At 53.9% G+C, this 14,696-nt stretch overlaps 1 protein-coding gene across 1 annotated transcript in view; it reads right to left on the bottom strand.

Annotated features, from left to right (window-relative positions):
• LOC108398545 (guanylate cyclase D-like) overlaps positions 1-14,696 on the bottom strand; it is a 135,082-nt gene that overhangs the window by 19,849 nt on the left and 100,537 nt on the right. The window contains exons 3-11 of the mRNA XM_037010621.2: positions 12,221-12,516; positions 10,044-10,398; positions 5,896-5,980; positions 5,135-5,231; positions 4,915-5,043; positions 3,554-3,634; positions 1,121-1,297; positions 733-889; positions 288-437 (exon numbers count right to left, since the gene is read on the bottom strand). Coding sequence (XP_036866516.1) covers positions 288-437; positions 733-889; positions 1,121-1,297; positions 3,554-3,634; positions 4,915-5,043; positions 5,135-5,231; positions 5,896-5,980; positions 10,044-10,398; positions 12,221-12,516 — 1,527 coding nt within the window. The remainder of the gene's footprint in view (positions 1-287; positions 438-732; positions 890-1,120; positions 1,298-3,553; positions 3,635-4,914; positions 5,044-5,134; positions 5,232-5,895; positions 5,981-10,043; positions 10,399-12,220; positions 12,517-14,696) is intronic.

The raw sequence follows: 14,696 nt of genomic DNA, 5'->3' as shown, positions 1-14,696 counted from the left end.
GTGGTTAGAGCCGGAGCACCACATGGCAGTGACACAGAGAGGCAGCAAGGGGTTTAGGCTTTCACCCAGAAACCAGTGTCTCTAGCTCTGGAGCTGCTCAGCTGCCATTTGGCAGAGGGGCTGAAGGCTGCCTGGTGTTAGCCGAGGAGACCCAGTTCTTGTGGTCACACCGGCGAGTGTGCCTGTGTGGTTATTTTCAGGCCTGGACCTCCTGTGGGTCACAGTCCCCAACTACGTGGGGACTCCAGCCCAGGAAAGTTCGGGGAAGGAGGAGGAGCATGCTGTACCTTCTGCTGAGAGTCCTGAGGAGCAGTAGGGCGGACCTCGAGTCAATACCTCCTGCAGGATGATGCCGATGCTGAAGGCGTCCCCTTTGAGGGTGCCCCGCCCGGGGCCCCCAGGGCCCCGCAGCAGCTCTGGGGCTGTCCACAGAAGCTCTGCAATCACAGGGCAGGGCCACACCATCGTCACCAAACTGGCCAGAGATGGGCAGGTGCTTCACACAAGTGGTGTCATTGCCCAATCCCTCCAACCCTGGGAGAAGCATGTGCCTCTGGTCACCCCATTCGCAGGCAAGAGGCTTGAGACTCAGAGGAAGAGCCTGCAACTAGAGGTTACACTCAGGAAGTGCCAGGGGGTGGGAGGTCTCCCCCTCATCCCTGGCCTCACAAGCATCGATTTAAACAGCAGCCTCAGAACCTCCTGCGGCTCCTTGCCCACCAATGAACTGACCTTCAGGGGCTGGCCGGGGGCACGGAGCCCGCTGAACGTTAAGGAGCTCTGCATAACCGTGGTCGGTGACCTTCAGTACAAAGCGCCCATCCACCACACAGTTCCGGGACTTGAGGCGGCCGTGAGGGAGGTGTCGATGGTGCAGATACCGTACACCCTGGAATGGACATAATGGGGGTCCATTAGGCCTGTTACGAATGAAAGGGACTCCAGATCCTCTCAGAATTCCCATGGACCCCAGAACACCTTTTTGCCTCACCTCACTTTTTCCCACACTGTTCAGATTTTTTTCACACTGGAAAGAGCCCAGGTATGGGAAATCTGAGCATCTCTTGCCTCCCTGCCCACCCCATTGCCCCCACAGCTCAGGCCCAGGGAGGGTTCTCACACGGATCAAATCCAGCAGCAGGGAGGCCTTGAAGGTCCAGTCGAGCCGCAGTGCCTCATTCCGCAGCAGATCCTCCAGACTGCCCCGGGCACAGTGCTCCAGCACCAGAGCATTGACTCCAGGGGCCACAAAGAAGCCCAGGCAGGCAGCAACGTTCTCGTGCCGCAGCTCCCGCATCTGCTGGGGCAACGGGCACCTTAGCAGTCCACAGGGGCCTCTCAGTGCTTGGCTAGGTACCACCCAAATCTGGGCCCCTAGTATTTACACTCAGCACAAGGCTGAGCACAGAGAGGCATCAGAATTGCTTGGGTGGATGGATAGATGATGGATGGATGAATGGTGGATGGATGAGTAGATGGGTGGATGGATGGATGAAGGGGTGAGTGAACGACTGAGTGGAAGCATCATGAATGAATAAGAGAATGTAGCTGCAGCCAGCTCCACAGCATAGGGATCTAGGCCTGTTTCCTAACCTAAGTGGCATCATGAACCTGAAAACTATAAATTCTCTCCCCCAGGCCCCAGAGACATGAGGAGAAGAAGAGGAGCAGAAAGGATCAGGCTCAAACAGAAAGCAGCCTCCCTGAAGGTTGCCAAGCAGGTCAGAGAGCTCAAACCCAATCGATAATACTAACATTTGCCCAAAACAGAAAGATGGAACCCTTGTCTGGTGTGGTTCTTATAAAAACAATTCAGGGATCACCTATGTCAGGGAGACCTGAATAGTGTTCCCCCTTTAGAGATTCACAAGCATATTAGCATATGTGTGAGTTAAGAACCCTGTCAAATCCTTTCACACTCCTGCCATCAGTAGGTGGGGTTTCTGCTCCCTCCAATTGAGTCTGAGCAGGTTCTGTGACTACTGTGACCAACAGAACGTGGTAGAAGTGGTTTTGTGCATTTCGGACTGGGTCTTAGGAGACTGGCAGCTTCTCTTTCCTGTCACTGGGAGCCCTGAACTGCTGTAACTAGTCCTGTGCAGAGTCACGATCCTGGAGAGTCCATGTGGAGAGGCCCTGAGGCCACACAGAGTGGGAGGGGAGGTCTCCCTGACTCTTTCCCCACCTGCCCTGCCAAGGCACTGAGCATTCAGTAAAGCCACTGTCAGCCCGCTGTACTGGGGGTCCGCAGACTTTTCTGTAAAAGCCCAGGTAGCAAACATTTTAGGCTTTTTGGGCCACATACAGTCTTCACCAGGACTACTCATCTCTGCCATCGTAGGGTGAAAGCAGCCATGGATAATACATAAATGAGCATGGCGGTGTCCCAGTAAAACTTCATAAAAACAGGCAATGGGCCTAATTGAGCCTGCAGGCCATTGTTTGCCAACCTCTGGCAGCCCATTTACATGCTGAATACCACTGAGTGATCCCCAAACAAGGCCAAGTGGAACGAAGAATTGCCCAGCTGAGCCGTGCCCAAATTTCCTACTCACACAAGTGTAAGATGCTATAAAACAGTTGTTTTAAGCCACTACATTTTGGGGTAAATTGTTACACAGTCATAGATAATAAGAATAGCGTATTAATGATTCTGAGAAGTCCGATAGCTAACCCAAGCAATTTGCAAATTTATTTGGCCATGTATGTAAATGTTTTAAGAAACATCTACTCACTTGGCTTCAAGGTTGCCCAGTAGGAAATGCCTAACCTAACCTCCAGTTACTTAATCTCTCTGAACTTGATTTCAGATGGCAGTCATGTTGGAAATAACGATAAAATTTACCGCTTATCAAAGGCACACTACTTGGCCAAGCACAGTTCTAGGTAATTTATATATTTTCTCCAATCCTCATAATTCCTCTAGGGTAGAGCTCCATTTTACAAAAAAGCTAAGTATCTGTCACAGGCAGAATTCCACCTGGGATTGTCCTGATGTGAATCCCGTGCTTCATCCTCCATCCCACAGTGCCTCTTGGGACGGTGACAGTCTCAGGGTGAAGGGGCTTATGTGATTAGTGATGACACTAAGCAGTGGTGACAGCAGGAAGTGACTGGAAGCTCCCTGAGGGAAGGAACTGTGTCTTGCTTCTCCACAGGTCTCCCCAAGCCCAGAACACAGCCTGACACATAGACAGCGCCCAATAAATCACGAACGCATGGGTGGATGTGTGGAGGTCTGGCAGGTACAGGGTGAAGTCCTTGGGTGGTGCTGATCGTGCATATGGTGATACTAACGGGGGATCGTGTCCCTGGTGGCCATGGTGACGGTCACATTGGAGCGGTAGTGATGCTGGTAGGGACACCGGGTGCCGTAATGACGGTGCGGTGTATGACTGACTGAGGTGCCTGTAAGAGGATGGTGACGGTGATACAGGGAGGACTTCCTTGCTGAAGCCAGAGGCTTCCACATGGAGTGAGGACCACTCTAGGCCAGTAGGGGTCTCCTGACAGCACCCCCTCTGCAGCCCTTTCCCCATCTCCGCAGCCCTACCTTCCTCAGGAGGCTGAGGCAGCTTGGCCGCAGCTCAGGGGCAGTGCCAGCTTCAAACTTCTTCAGCCACACCCACTCTCCCTGTTCAAGGAAGAGCAAGAGTTCAAGACTGCTGGTCCCCAGCTGGGTGACCTCAGGCAAATCCCTCAGCTTCTCTCAGCCTCAGCTGCTTCCCCATAAATGTGTTCTTTCTGTGAGCTCCAATTCAAGAGGGGTAGAGCCTGACCAATAGAAACAAATGTTAGACTTTTGCTTTGGCTGACAGACCCAAATTCTGACCCAAACCCCACCACTGCCTAGCTCTGTGACCTTGGGCAAGTGACTTCGGTTCTCTAAGCCTCCTATTCCAATTCTGTAAGTGAGAATGATACCCCCACCCACATCTGATGGGCTAATGAGATGATGGATATAAAGCATGTTAACTCCTGATATCAAGGTCAGCTTTACACTGCAGGCCTCAGGTACCCATGCCACCCCAAACTCACATGAAGTGAGCCAGGCTCTGTGACCCAGGGACTCTAGGGTAGGAGGCAGGAGGGTGGGAGAGGCAAAGCCTTGGACTGGGGCTCTGTCCAAGCCCCAGCCAGCCCCAGACTCACTGTAACCTTAGGCCTCTCTCCCCTTGTCATTGATGGATTTCTGTCTCCTCACTCTCACTCACAGCCTGTCAGCTAAGTCAGAGATGCAGACAAAACATGCTTTGTACATCATTAAAGCCTCCTTTTAGCAGAATAGAAGAGAGATGGAATTCCCCTGGGGAGAAGGTGGAACAGAAGGTGCACGAGCCTCATGTCACTTCCTGTAGAAGCAATTAGCTTGACTCATCAGAATATGACTCACAGAATATGAGAACTGGAGCATGAGCCAAGTATAGAATTTGAGAACATAGCACCTGAGAAATCACAGTGTCTTCAGAAACATTAGAATCTTGCTGGTCTAACCTCTGACTTTCTGGCCTCCCTGCTAGCTGGTGGCCCAGGCCCTGTCCCCCACAGCAGGGCCTTGGAATCTGGGACCTCACTATCCCTTGCTGAAGCAGGCAGGAGGTGGTGGACCTAGGCCAGCCCAGTGCTGAGAGAGGCCCTGGAGTGACGTGCTGGCAGTGCCCTGGCCTAAGTGGCCAGGAACTGGTGGCTCCCCAAGGTGAGAACCATGGGGGTTGGGGGTCCTCTTTCCCACTTCTACCTTGTTGCCAACTTGCTGTGGGACCCAGGGAAGTCACTGCCCCTCTTCAGGCCAGTTTCCCGTTCTGTAACAGGAGTGGGTCATACAGAGGCCCAGGAGGCTGTGGGTTCCCTCAGCTCCTCCCAAACCGACTACAGCTCCTCAGGCTGAGGCAGGGGGTGGGCAGAGGTCTTCACCTGGTAGAGGGCCACGTTGGTGGGCTCCTGGGGGGCCGGCAGGCTCCTTGCTGACCCCTGGGCCGCTGACCTCAGGCTCCCGCCATCCACCACACTTCTTGATTCACTCACACTGTCCATGAGCAGCCTCTGGTGGGGGGGGGGTGCAGATATGGTCAGGAACCGAGACCAGGCCTCAGTCAGCTGCCTGCCCACCCAGCCTAGTGCCTGCCCCACCTACCCGTCTGCTCAGGGGCTGATGGATGAAGGTGAGCTCTTCGGCTGTCAGCAGGATCCGGTGGGGGCCCCGCACCAGCTGCAGCTGCTGGATGCCCAATCTGGAGGTGAGAGAGTAAAGGGCAGAGGGGACAGTATAAATGTCACTCCCTCCTCGGTCTAGCCCCTTGGACCTGTGACTTACGCAGAGCCCCACCCTTCCTCTCCCTGTTCCCCTTCCTGTCTCCCCAGCAGTCCCAGTCTGGCTGAAAGAGCATCACTGAGCCCTGCCCCCCCAACAGGGGCTGGACCCCCTGGACTGATGTGCCTGCTGGTCCCCAGCCTCTGTGTTCCCATGTCACCTGGAGGCCTCAATGAGTAGCCAGAGCCTGGGGTGAAGGCTGGGGCTGGGACGCTGACTCTCCTGGATGTAGCCAAGGCTCAGAGGACTTCAGATCCAGGGAGAATTGTTTTCAAAGCTGAGAGGCCCTGGGGGTCATCCGGGCCAAGCCCTCACTGTACAGATGCTTAGCCTGAAGCTCAGGGATGGACAGAGACTTGTCTGAGGCCCCAGGCTTCTTCCCCACGTCTCAGATGGATCTCCTCAGAAGGCACCCCAACCTTGACAGGGCCCTACCAAGGCTTTAGATTGGACAGGGATGCTGGGTGGTCCTGAGGTCCTGGGATGGAGGATGAGAAAGCCCCCTGAAGCCTGTGCACACAGGAGGGGGCTTGTGGGGTGGGATGGGAGCAGACAGAAGGGCAGAACAAGGCTCAGGTTCTCACCTGATAAGGCACATGAAGGCCCCACCAGCTAGCACCAGGACACAGGTCAGGGCCAGAGCGAGGAGACTGCCTGGGGGCTGCTCACCTGTGGGGCAGCCAGTGCGGAGATGAGTCCTAATGGTAACAACCACCCAAGGAAGATAGACACCCCCCTGAGCTCCTGCACCTGCTCCTTGGCCCTCCTCTGGGAAATGGGGACACAAACCCCAGTCCAGCACTCTCCCCAGTGAGGTTCAGAATGGTCCCCTGCAGGGAAGGTCCTACCTCTACACTGTTCGTGACACACAGATACTGATTCACAGACTGCTCTCTGGGTCTCTGGCTCTGGCTCTCTGTCCCGGACCCAGTGGACCCTGCGCAGACCCCGCTACAGTCCTAGTCACACTATGGCCTTTTGTCTGCCCCTTACTTCAGACTGAGAGCAGCCAGATAGCAGGGCCTGTGTGTGTCTTTGGCTCCTAACACAGGGCCTGAACAGGGCAGGAGCTGAATAAAAACTCCTTTCTTGTCAATTGTTAAGCTACTTCTCCTTACACACCCCCATGCTGGCCAGCTCTCTACCTGTTTTGGCAGCCAGTTTCAGTGTCTGTCCTTCACTCTGACTTGTAGGAGAGCCCTCCTTGCACGGGATCCAAGTTTCCAGCCCTCATGCCAGGAAGTGAATGTAAAGAGGCCGCTTGGGACAGCTGGTCAAGATGGGAAGGGCTACTTTGCATGGGCAACCCTGGGATCAGCCTGAACTGGTGACGTGGCAAAATGCCCAAAGCCATGCTAGAGAGAGGACACTGACTTCTGCTGCCGCAGAACAGGGGCCCTCTCCTTCCTTCCTCACCTTCCTCCCTCCTGCCTGCCCTTTTGTAGGAAGATAACACTGTTCTGTCTGCCCCCTGCTCAAGCCCCCTGTCTGAGTTAAGCCCAGATCATAATAATAGCAGCAAATACCTCATAGAGCTCGTTATAGCAGTGTTCCCTGTATGGCACTGAGCACCTGTTCTAAGGAAGTTCTATATTTCAACTCAGTTATTCTGCACAATGACCTCTAGAAGTAGGTACGGTCATGATCACGACTTTTTGGAAGAAGAAACAGAGAGATAAGTAACTGTCCATGAGTGGTAGGGTCTGGGTTCAAACCCAGGCAATTTTGCACTGGCATCTGGACTCCTAACCTCTGCCCCATCCTGCCTTTCCCACTGGGAAGCTTCCCGTCTGGCTGTGAGGAGGGGAGAGAACAAGCACAGGGGTGCTGCAGAACTGTGCCCAGGCCTAGATGGCAGCAAGCACAAAGGATACACAGCAGGAGCGTGTGGGGCGCCAGAGGGCAGGGCAGAGCACCGTGGGACAGTGGGAGGAGACTGAGGGCGGGGAGCGAAGTCTGCGCAGGAAAGCGCTCTGGCTCGACTCGGGGTGACACAGAGCCTCTGCGGGTTCTGAGCAGGGGCATGCCAGGTCTGACTGTTTCCCAAGGATCCTCCACCCTGCCAGGAGGTGCTGGAGCAAGGCAGAAGCGTGGACACCTGTTGGGAGGCTGCCGCAGCAATTTAATGAGAGCCGGTGGGTTCTAGGGCCTGGGGAGGCAGTGGAGTGGGGCGAGGGCTCCGCTTCTGGGCAACTTCTAAAGACTGAGCCTTCAGGCCAGTCATGGGGTGTGCAGACATAGAGGGTACCTGAGCCGCAGGGAAGACAGGGTGCCATGACCTGCCCTGGGGAGACAGTGGGAGGCGGGGTAGGGAGCAGGTCAGGAGTTCAGCTTCAGACAATGTCAAGTTTGAGATGCCAACTAGATATCCAAGTATCTAGTAGCATCCTTCAGGGCATATTAAGTAGGAGTTTGGCCAGATAACAGAGTTTAGGAGGTAACAAGGCTGGAGCAGTCATTCTGGGGCCACAAGAATGAATAAGACACCAAGGGAGTGAGTGCAGACAGAAGCAAAGCTCAAAGCACCGAGCCCACAGGAGCTGATGTTAACAGGTCAGAGCCACAAAGAAGGTAACTGAGAAAGAGCGCCAGCAACTGGGAGCCCTGGAGAGGCTCTGAGTGCGGCCCCAGGAAGGTCAGCTCTCTGGCCAAGCAAGGCAAAGACTAACAGCTGGCCCTGGGCCCCGGCCAGCCGCGTGGAGGCCACGGGAGGCCTTGATAGGACAGCTCATGTTGAGAGAGTGGTGGGAGGGTCAGTGGGGAGGATTCAAGAGGAGAAGGGAGGTAACATTCAGTCCCATGAGCTGGACAACTGTTTCAAGGGGTCTTGTTGCCAAAGGGCACCAAAGAATGAGGCAGAGGCTGAAGGAGATGCGAATAAATGAATCTTTAAGGTGCAACATTCTAAGATAGAAACAGAGAAAACAAAGACTGTTGCACATCCTCTAGCCAACAAGACCCCGAGCCATAGGAAGCACAGAAGCCAGCCCTGGGCGGGACACGTCCGGCTGGTCCTGGGTTCCTAGGCGCCACCTGGAGCAGTGGTGCTCACTGAGGACATGTGACCGTGTAGCCCCTTCCCATTCCCTTGGAAATATGAGGCCTGGTCTTGGGGTCTGCCCCATCCCACGTGCAAGGGCTGGCAGATGAGGGTGCTGGGTCTTTGTTCCTAATTACAGATGACAAGTGGAGACTCAGAGAGGGTACACAGCTTGTGCAAGGTCATACAGCTAGTCAGCACCAGTGCAGACTGCAGCCCTAAGCATATGCTGTCTGGTCTCTCTATCCACGGTACCCGGCCAGCCGCTCTGGTGATACCCATGACAGTCCTGCGCTGGAGGGTGAGTGGCTGTTTTTGGATCCCTGAGAGGAGAGAAATCCTGAGGCTGGTGCTGCTGCTCAGGTTCCCACCACCCCTTGGGGTCCCCTCTTGGGGCCTTAGAGCACTTGCCCTCAGCCCTGGCCCCCATCACAGGGGCTGGCAGTGGCCTGGAATCTTATCTGCCATTGCAGGGCCAAGCTTAGGACACAGTGGATGCTCAATAAACGTTGGCTGATTGATTTGTTGAATAAATTCATTAGAACGTGTCAAAGAGTGAAGTCTGTAAGCCAGGGCTAATGGAGAAGGAGTTTGTAAAGATCTGTAGGCTCCATCAGCCCCTGGCTGCCCCTGTCATGGCTGGGACCACACCATGTGGTGTTGTCTCTGGCTGTCCCTGTCTCTGCACCAGACAGAAGCCCTTGGAGAACAGGCCCAAGGGCTGATCATCAAAATCAGTTCTATGAGGGCAGCTCTGTGTTGTCTCATTCACTCCTATATCCCTGTGCTGGGGATGAGCACAGTGCCTGGTACATAGTAGGTCCTCAATATCTGTGAAAGAAAAGAGGGCAAAGAAACAATTGGGTGAAGGCTGCTTCTTACGAGCTGCCATCTAGTGTGGAGGACAGTTGGCACTGGCCCTCCTCAGCACAGGACACACATCCTATGAACAGAGCCCTGAACCCAGGGGCTGTGGGGAGCACAGAGGAGGGGCCTCCAGCCCTGACTGCAGAGCTGTTCTAGAAGGATAGGTAGGGTTTAGCCAGACAAGGCAGGGGGTAGTCCAAGAAGAGGAAACCACATGGGCCTGGGGAGGCCTGAAAGGACAGCATATGGTTGGAGAGAAGCAAAGAGGAGGAGTGTTGGGAGATGGGGCTGGAAGAACGGGTAGAGCCTAGGTCATGAGTGGGGTGGGGGGCCACTGAAGGTCTGGGGCATGGACCTAGGCAAGCCTGACCAAACCTGAATTTGCTGGTAAGTGGTGGTGACTGTAACTAGGGCTGCCTCAGGCAGTGCAGTTACATTTGCTGACACGTTTGTGTGTTCACTCGATGTGCCCTCGCACATGTACGTCAGTGCAATTTCATGAGGGATCAAAGTCTGGGCTGCCCATCAGACACCACCTCCCTGTTTGCCCTTGGGCAAGTCACTAAACCTTACTGAGCTTCTGTTCTCCTCTGGGGCTGTGGAGGATAATGGTTCATCATAAGGCTGCCGGGAAGTTTAGGAGAGCTGAGAGATGGGACTGTGCTCTGCGGTTTAGCCCTGCTCAGCTAGTCTTCCCCAGCGCTTCCCAACTGTCGGCTCAGACTTCCCAACGGGTCTCAGCTCTTTTCTTTGCACCTGTTCCTGCGCCTCACATGACTGTCCACATAGAAAGCCTTAATGAATGGTGGATGGATGATGAGTTACCTCTCATGCAGAGCGTATTGGGATCAAACCAGCAGCTGGAGTCGCGCGCAGGAGGGGCCCCTCCTGGAAAGTGTATGGCCCTGCCCAGGGGCTGCACTTGCCATGTGCCTGTGTCCAGGATATGGGTGGGGACCAGCTGGCTCCCACGACCGTCTGTGTCCAAAATGACATACTGAGCCAGCCTCCTGCCTTTCTCATCCGTCTGGATCCTCTGGCTAAAGCCAGCCACATTCAGAGCCCCTGTGCGGGCCCCTAAGCGGGCCCCCAGAAGTCCTGCCCCATGGCTCTCTGAGCGGTTCAGAGCATGGGCCAGCAGGACAACAGCATCGTAGATGGTTCCAAAGAGTGGGGACACCTGTGGGAGAGAAGGTCCCTCAACTCCATAGCCCCATGGCACAGCTCTCCTGCCAGCAGCAGTTGTCTGGATTATCATCCCCCAGCACCCCCAGCACCCCACACAGTCCCCTCTGTGGTCCCACCATTGCCTTGGTCCCCTGGCAGCACCCCACACAGTCCCCTCTGTGGTCCCACCATTGCCTTGGTCCCCTGGCAGCAGACTTAGCCTCCACAGCCATCAGTATGGTGGCAGCCACCACCGCCACCAGCTCTGATGAATCTCCTATGTCCAAACCTGGTCTTACAAAGGTCTGCCTGGTTCCACCACACCGAACCCTACTCCTGCATTTTAGGAAATGGAACTACCAGCTGCCCGGATTCTCGAGCCTCAGCTTGGTTCCCAACTATTCTCTTTCTCTCTTCCAGTTCATCATCGAAAATTTTGGCTTTGTTTCAGAATTTATTCCCAGCCCAGGTGACTTCGCACCACCTCTGCTCCTGCCACCTGAAACCAAGCCCCCCTCCCTCTTCACCTGGACCACAAGGAGCCTCCTCAGGGTCCTGACCTCCTTGCCTCCTCTGACCCTCTTCAGGCCACTCCCCACACAGCAGACCAAGTGACTTTTTAAAAACATAAATCAAATCATTTCTTACTTAAAACCCATTGATGATTTCTCATTTCACTATGATAAATTCAGACTCCTTACCCCGGCTTATACTGCCTCACACGATCAGGCCCCAAGCTCATGTCAGATCTCTCTCCCCATCACTTGTGACAGCCCAGCCCCTCCACACTCCCCTCCTGTTCTCTAGTCATTGACGCTCACTCTGCCTCTGGGCCTTTGCACTTGCTGTTTCCTCTGCCTGGTTGTTCTTCCTCCAGATGCTCAACTGGCTGCCTTCTCATCATTCAGAGCTTGGCATAAGTGCAATTTCCTCGGAGTGGGCTTTTCTGCCTGCCCACCCTCGCTCTTGACACCTATTCCATCCTGGCCACTCTCCGTTACTTTATCCTGTTTTATTTTCTTGGCGACACTATCACTATTTGAATTCGGTTATTGGGTTGCTTGGTTATTGTCTGTCTGGCCCTCACAGAATGGAGGCTCCCCAAAGGCCAGGCCTGCCTTGCCCATCACTGCCCCTAACGCCTGGTGCAATGGCACACATGAGGGACTGAGTGGTGGCATGAGCCTCCCTCAGCATCTGCATCCCTGTCACCCACTCCAGACGCTATTGTCTCATCACCGAGAAGCTGACATCCACAGGGAGACTCAAGCAGCTGAGTCCCACAAGCCAAAACCAAGTGGGCAGCCATCACCGTCAACACAAGGCCACAGCAGTGGTTTCAGACACTCCCGTTCTCCTGGGCTCCTGACACTCTCTCCTTCTGATTTTCACAATTTGCCACAAAGGTGCAGAAAAAGGAGAGGAAGAATGTCTGCAAGAGAAAGAATAGCTGAGCCAGAAATGAGAATTAGAGGAATTAAGTTGAAGATAGAAAAATAGAAGCAAAAGAAAGAGACACAAGAAAAGGTGAACTCTCAAGGCAGGCCAAAAGAGTGAATAATGTGAGAAGGAAGAGAGAGAGATACACATACGCACACCCGTGCACGCGCACATACACGCACATGAGCAGTGGAAAGAGATGGAGAGAGAGTGCACCCAGGGACTAGGCAGAGATGCATCCTTCCATAGGGACAGCTCATGTGCCCAGAGAGGAGGGACTAGTTGGCCAGGTGGGTGGCTGGCCTGGGCCAGGAAGGCCTAGAGTGGGTGAGGGGCACACACACAGTGCCTGTGGCCACACACTTTGGGACCTGTGAGGGTCTGCACTGACCTACCTGTTCTGGCTGCAGGTGGGCAGCCACCTCTCCACTGGCCTTGGCAGCTTCAAAGGCCTTGTCCACAGGGCCGGACTCCAGGCTGATGGTGAGCACTGCATCATAGACCTCCTGCAGGGGCCCACTGTCCCCAAGGGCCGGGTAGGAGCGGTTGCGGTAGGGCAAGGCGAAGAGCATGGTGTCGTAGGGCAGGAAGACCAGCCTCCCATCCGCCAGGCCCTGGGCCCCCGCTCGGCTCAGCAGGGTGGTCTGCTCGGAGCCCCCCAGGAGTGCCGAGTGCATGCACAGCACCACAACTGGGGGCAGAGGGGGCAGACTTGCCTTCAGGCCTTCCCTATGGCCCGGAATTCTGTGGCCCTGGAGAGCTGCTCGGAACTCTCAGGTCCACCCCCTACCTGACTCTGCTGCCACTTCCCAGCCCCCTCCCCTCCTTATCAGTCTGGGGAAAGGCAGACTTTCCCTTTCATTCGCTCCTACTCCCTCCGTTAGAGTGACAGCCAAGGTCACCAAATCTAGCTTCAACCTGCTAAAAAAAATCCCCTTGACTGAGGATAGGTTGATCAATATGTCCCGTCCAGCCTGCCCACCCAATAGTTTTGACCAACTTCCCACACTTCCTCTGTGCCTCTGGCTCTGACAGTTGCTAATATTTATTGATAGCTTACTCTGTTGTCCTAAAGTACTTTTATGAACATTTAGTTAATCAATCTAATAGCACTAAGAAGTATGATTATCATGACTTCTACTTTAGATCAGGAAACCAAGGCACAGAGGGGCTAAGTGGCCCCCAGATACAAAACCACTATGGTGGTGGAGCCAGGATCTGAACCTGGCTTGTAAACCTTTTTTTTTTTTTAAGATTTTTAAAAACAAGATAATTTATATACCATAAAATTCACCCTTTTAAAAAGGGTTCAATTCAGTGGTTTTAGCATATACACAAAATTGCACAACCATTACCACTTGTTAATTCTAGAACATTTTATCATCTCAAAAAGAACCCCTGTGCCACAAAGCAGTCATTTCTCATTCCTCCCTTCCCCTAGCCCCAGTCAACCACTTACCTGTTTTCTGTCCATATGGATTTACCTGTTCTGGAGATTTCATATAAGTGGAATCATATACTACATTGTGTGTTGTGTCCGGCTTCTTTCACTTAGCATAAAGTTTTCTAGGCTTATCCCTGTAGTAGCATCTACCAGTATGCCATCCATTTTGATGGCTGCATACTATTCCACTGTACAGATAAACCACATTTTGTCTATTCATTCACCACCAGCTCGTAATCTCAACTGTGGCCCTGGTCTAAGCAGACCTGAATACATTCTCCTTTGCCTTAGTAAGAGAAATAGGCCCTTACTGATACAGCAGCCAGTTTCACCCCCAGACACCCAGAGCAGAAGAGAGCACTTTACCCAAGGTTAAGAGTCCTCTGCATAATTTTTCTCTTCCCCACTTGGGTCCCTGGCAAGGGCCACAACTGCAGCGAAAAAGGGGCCACAGTTGTTTTGTATGTGGCCCAGGTTCCTACTGCAATCCCTTTCTCCAGAAAACCCAGGAAAATGGAGCCACAAGGGAAGGCTGAGGGTCTCCTTGCTGGGGCCTGAAGATCCCTGGTCATGTGCAAGAGCCTAGAACCCCAGCCTCTGCTGAGCCCCTGGGTGGTCACGCTATGTGGGCCATGGACCATGAGCCCTCCCCATCTAAGAATAGTGAGAGGACCCCTGGAGAGGCACCCACTAGGACTTGGTGAAAACAGACTAGGGCTTTCTTTGTCCCCTCTGCTCTGCCTGGTGCTAGCTCTGGTTTCTCAGCAAAATGCCCTCTCAGGAGTTGGAGGTGCTGTTCTGAGTTGGCCACAAGGGCAAGCTGGTCCACACAACTGGGGAGGAAGCCATTGACTGGGAAAAGCTTGCACTGATTGATTGCAAGTCATGCTCACTGTGTGCTGAGCACTGTTCTAAGCCCTTTACTGCACTAGTCCATCTCCTCACCCTCTGATGTAAGGGCTTTTATTAGCCTCATGTCATTGATGAGGACACTATAACACAGACAGGTTTGGTGACTTGCCTAAGGTCACACAGCTGATAAGAGGTGAGACTCTGGCAACCTGAATCCAGAGAATGTGTCTCTAACCACTCTGCTTCCTAGCTCTGAAAGCCAGCAACATGGTTGAAACTCAGGCCCTTGCAACAGGGGTGGAGAAAGTCTGATGAGGTTTCTTCCACCCACTGTCACTGTGCTCTAGGTGCACAGAACAGAACCATGCATTCTCTTAGTCCCATTAACATGCGACCTAGCACTAGCTACTCCCTCTGCTTGGAATGCCTTTCCCCTCATTTCCAGGCCCTGCCCTGATGTCACCTCCTCTGTCAAGCCCTCCCCACTCCCATGGAGAACAGCTCCTGCCAGACACAAGCTCCCCATTGCCTGGCCAGTTCCTCCCCACATCCCCAGAGCCAGCCAGCGTCAGACC

Source organism: Manis javanica, chromosome 11 (assembly GCF_040802235.1).
Source record: "Manis javanica isolate MJ-LG chromosome 11, MJ_LKY, whole genome shotgun sequence".
Lineage (NCBI taxonomy): Eukaryota > Metazoa > Chordata > Mammalia > Pholidota > Manidae > Manis > Manis javanica.
This window is presented reverse-complemented; position numbering and strand designations above follow the sequence as displayed.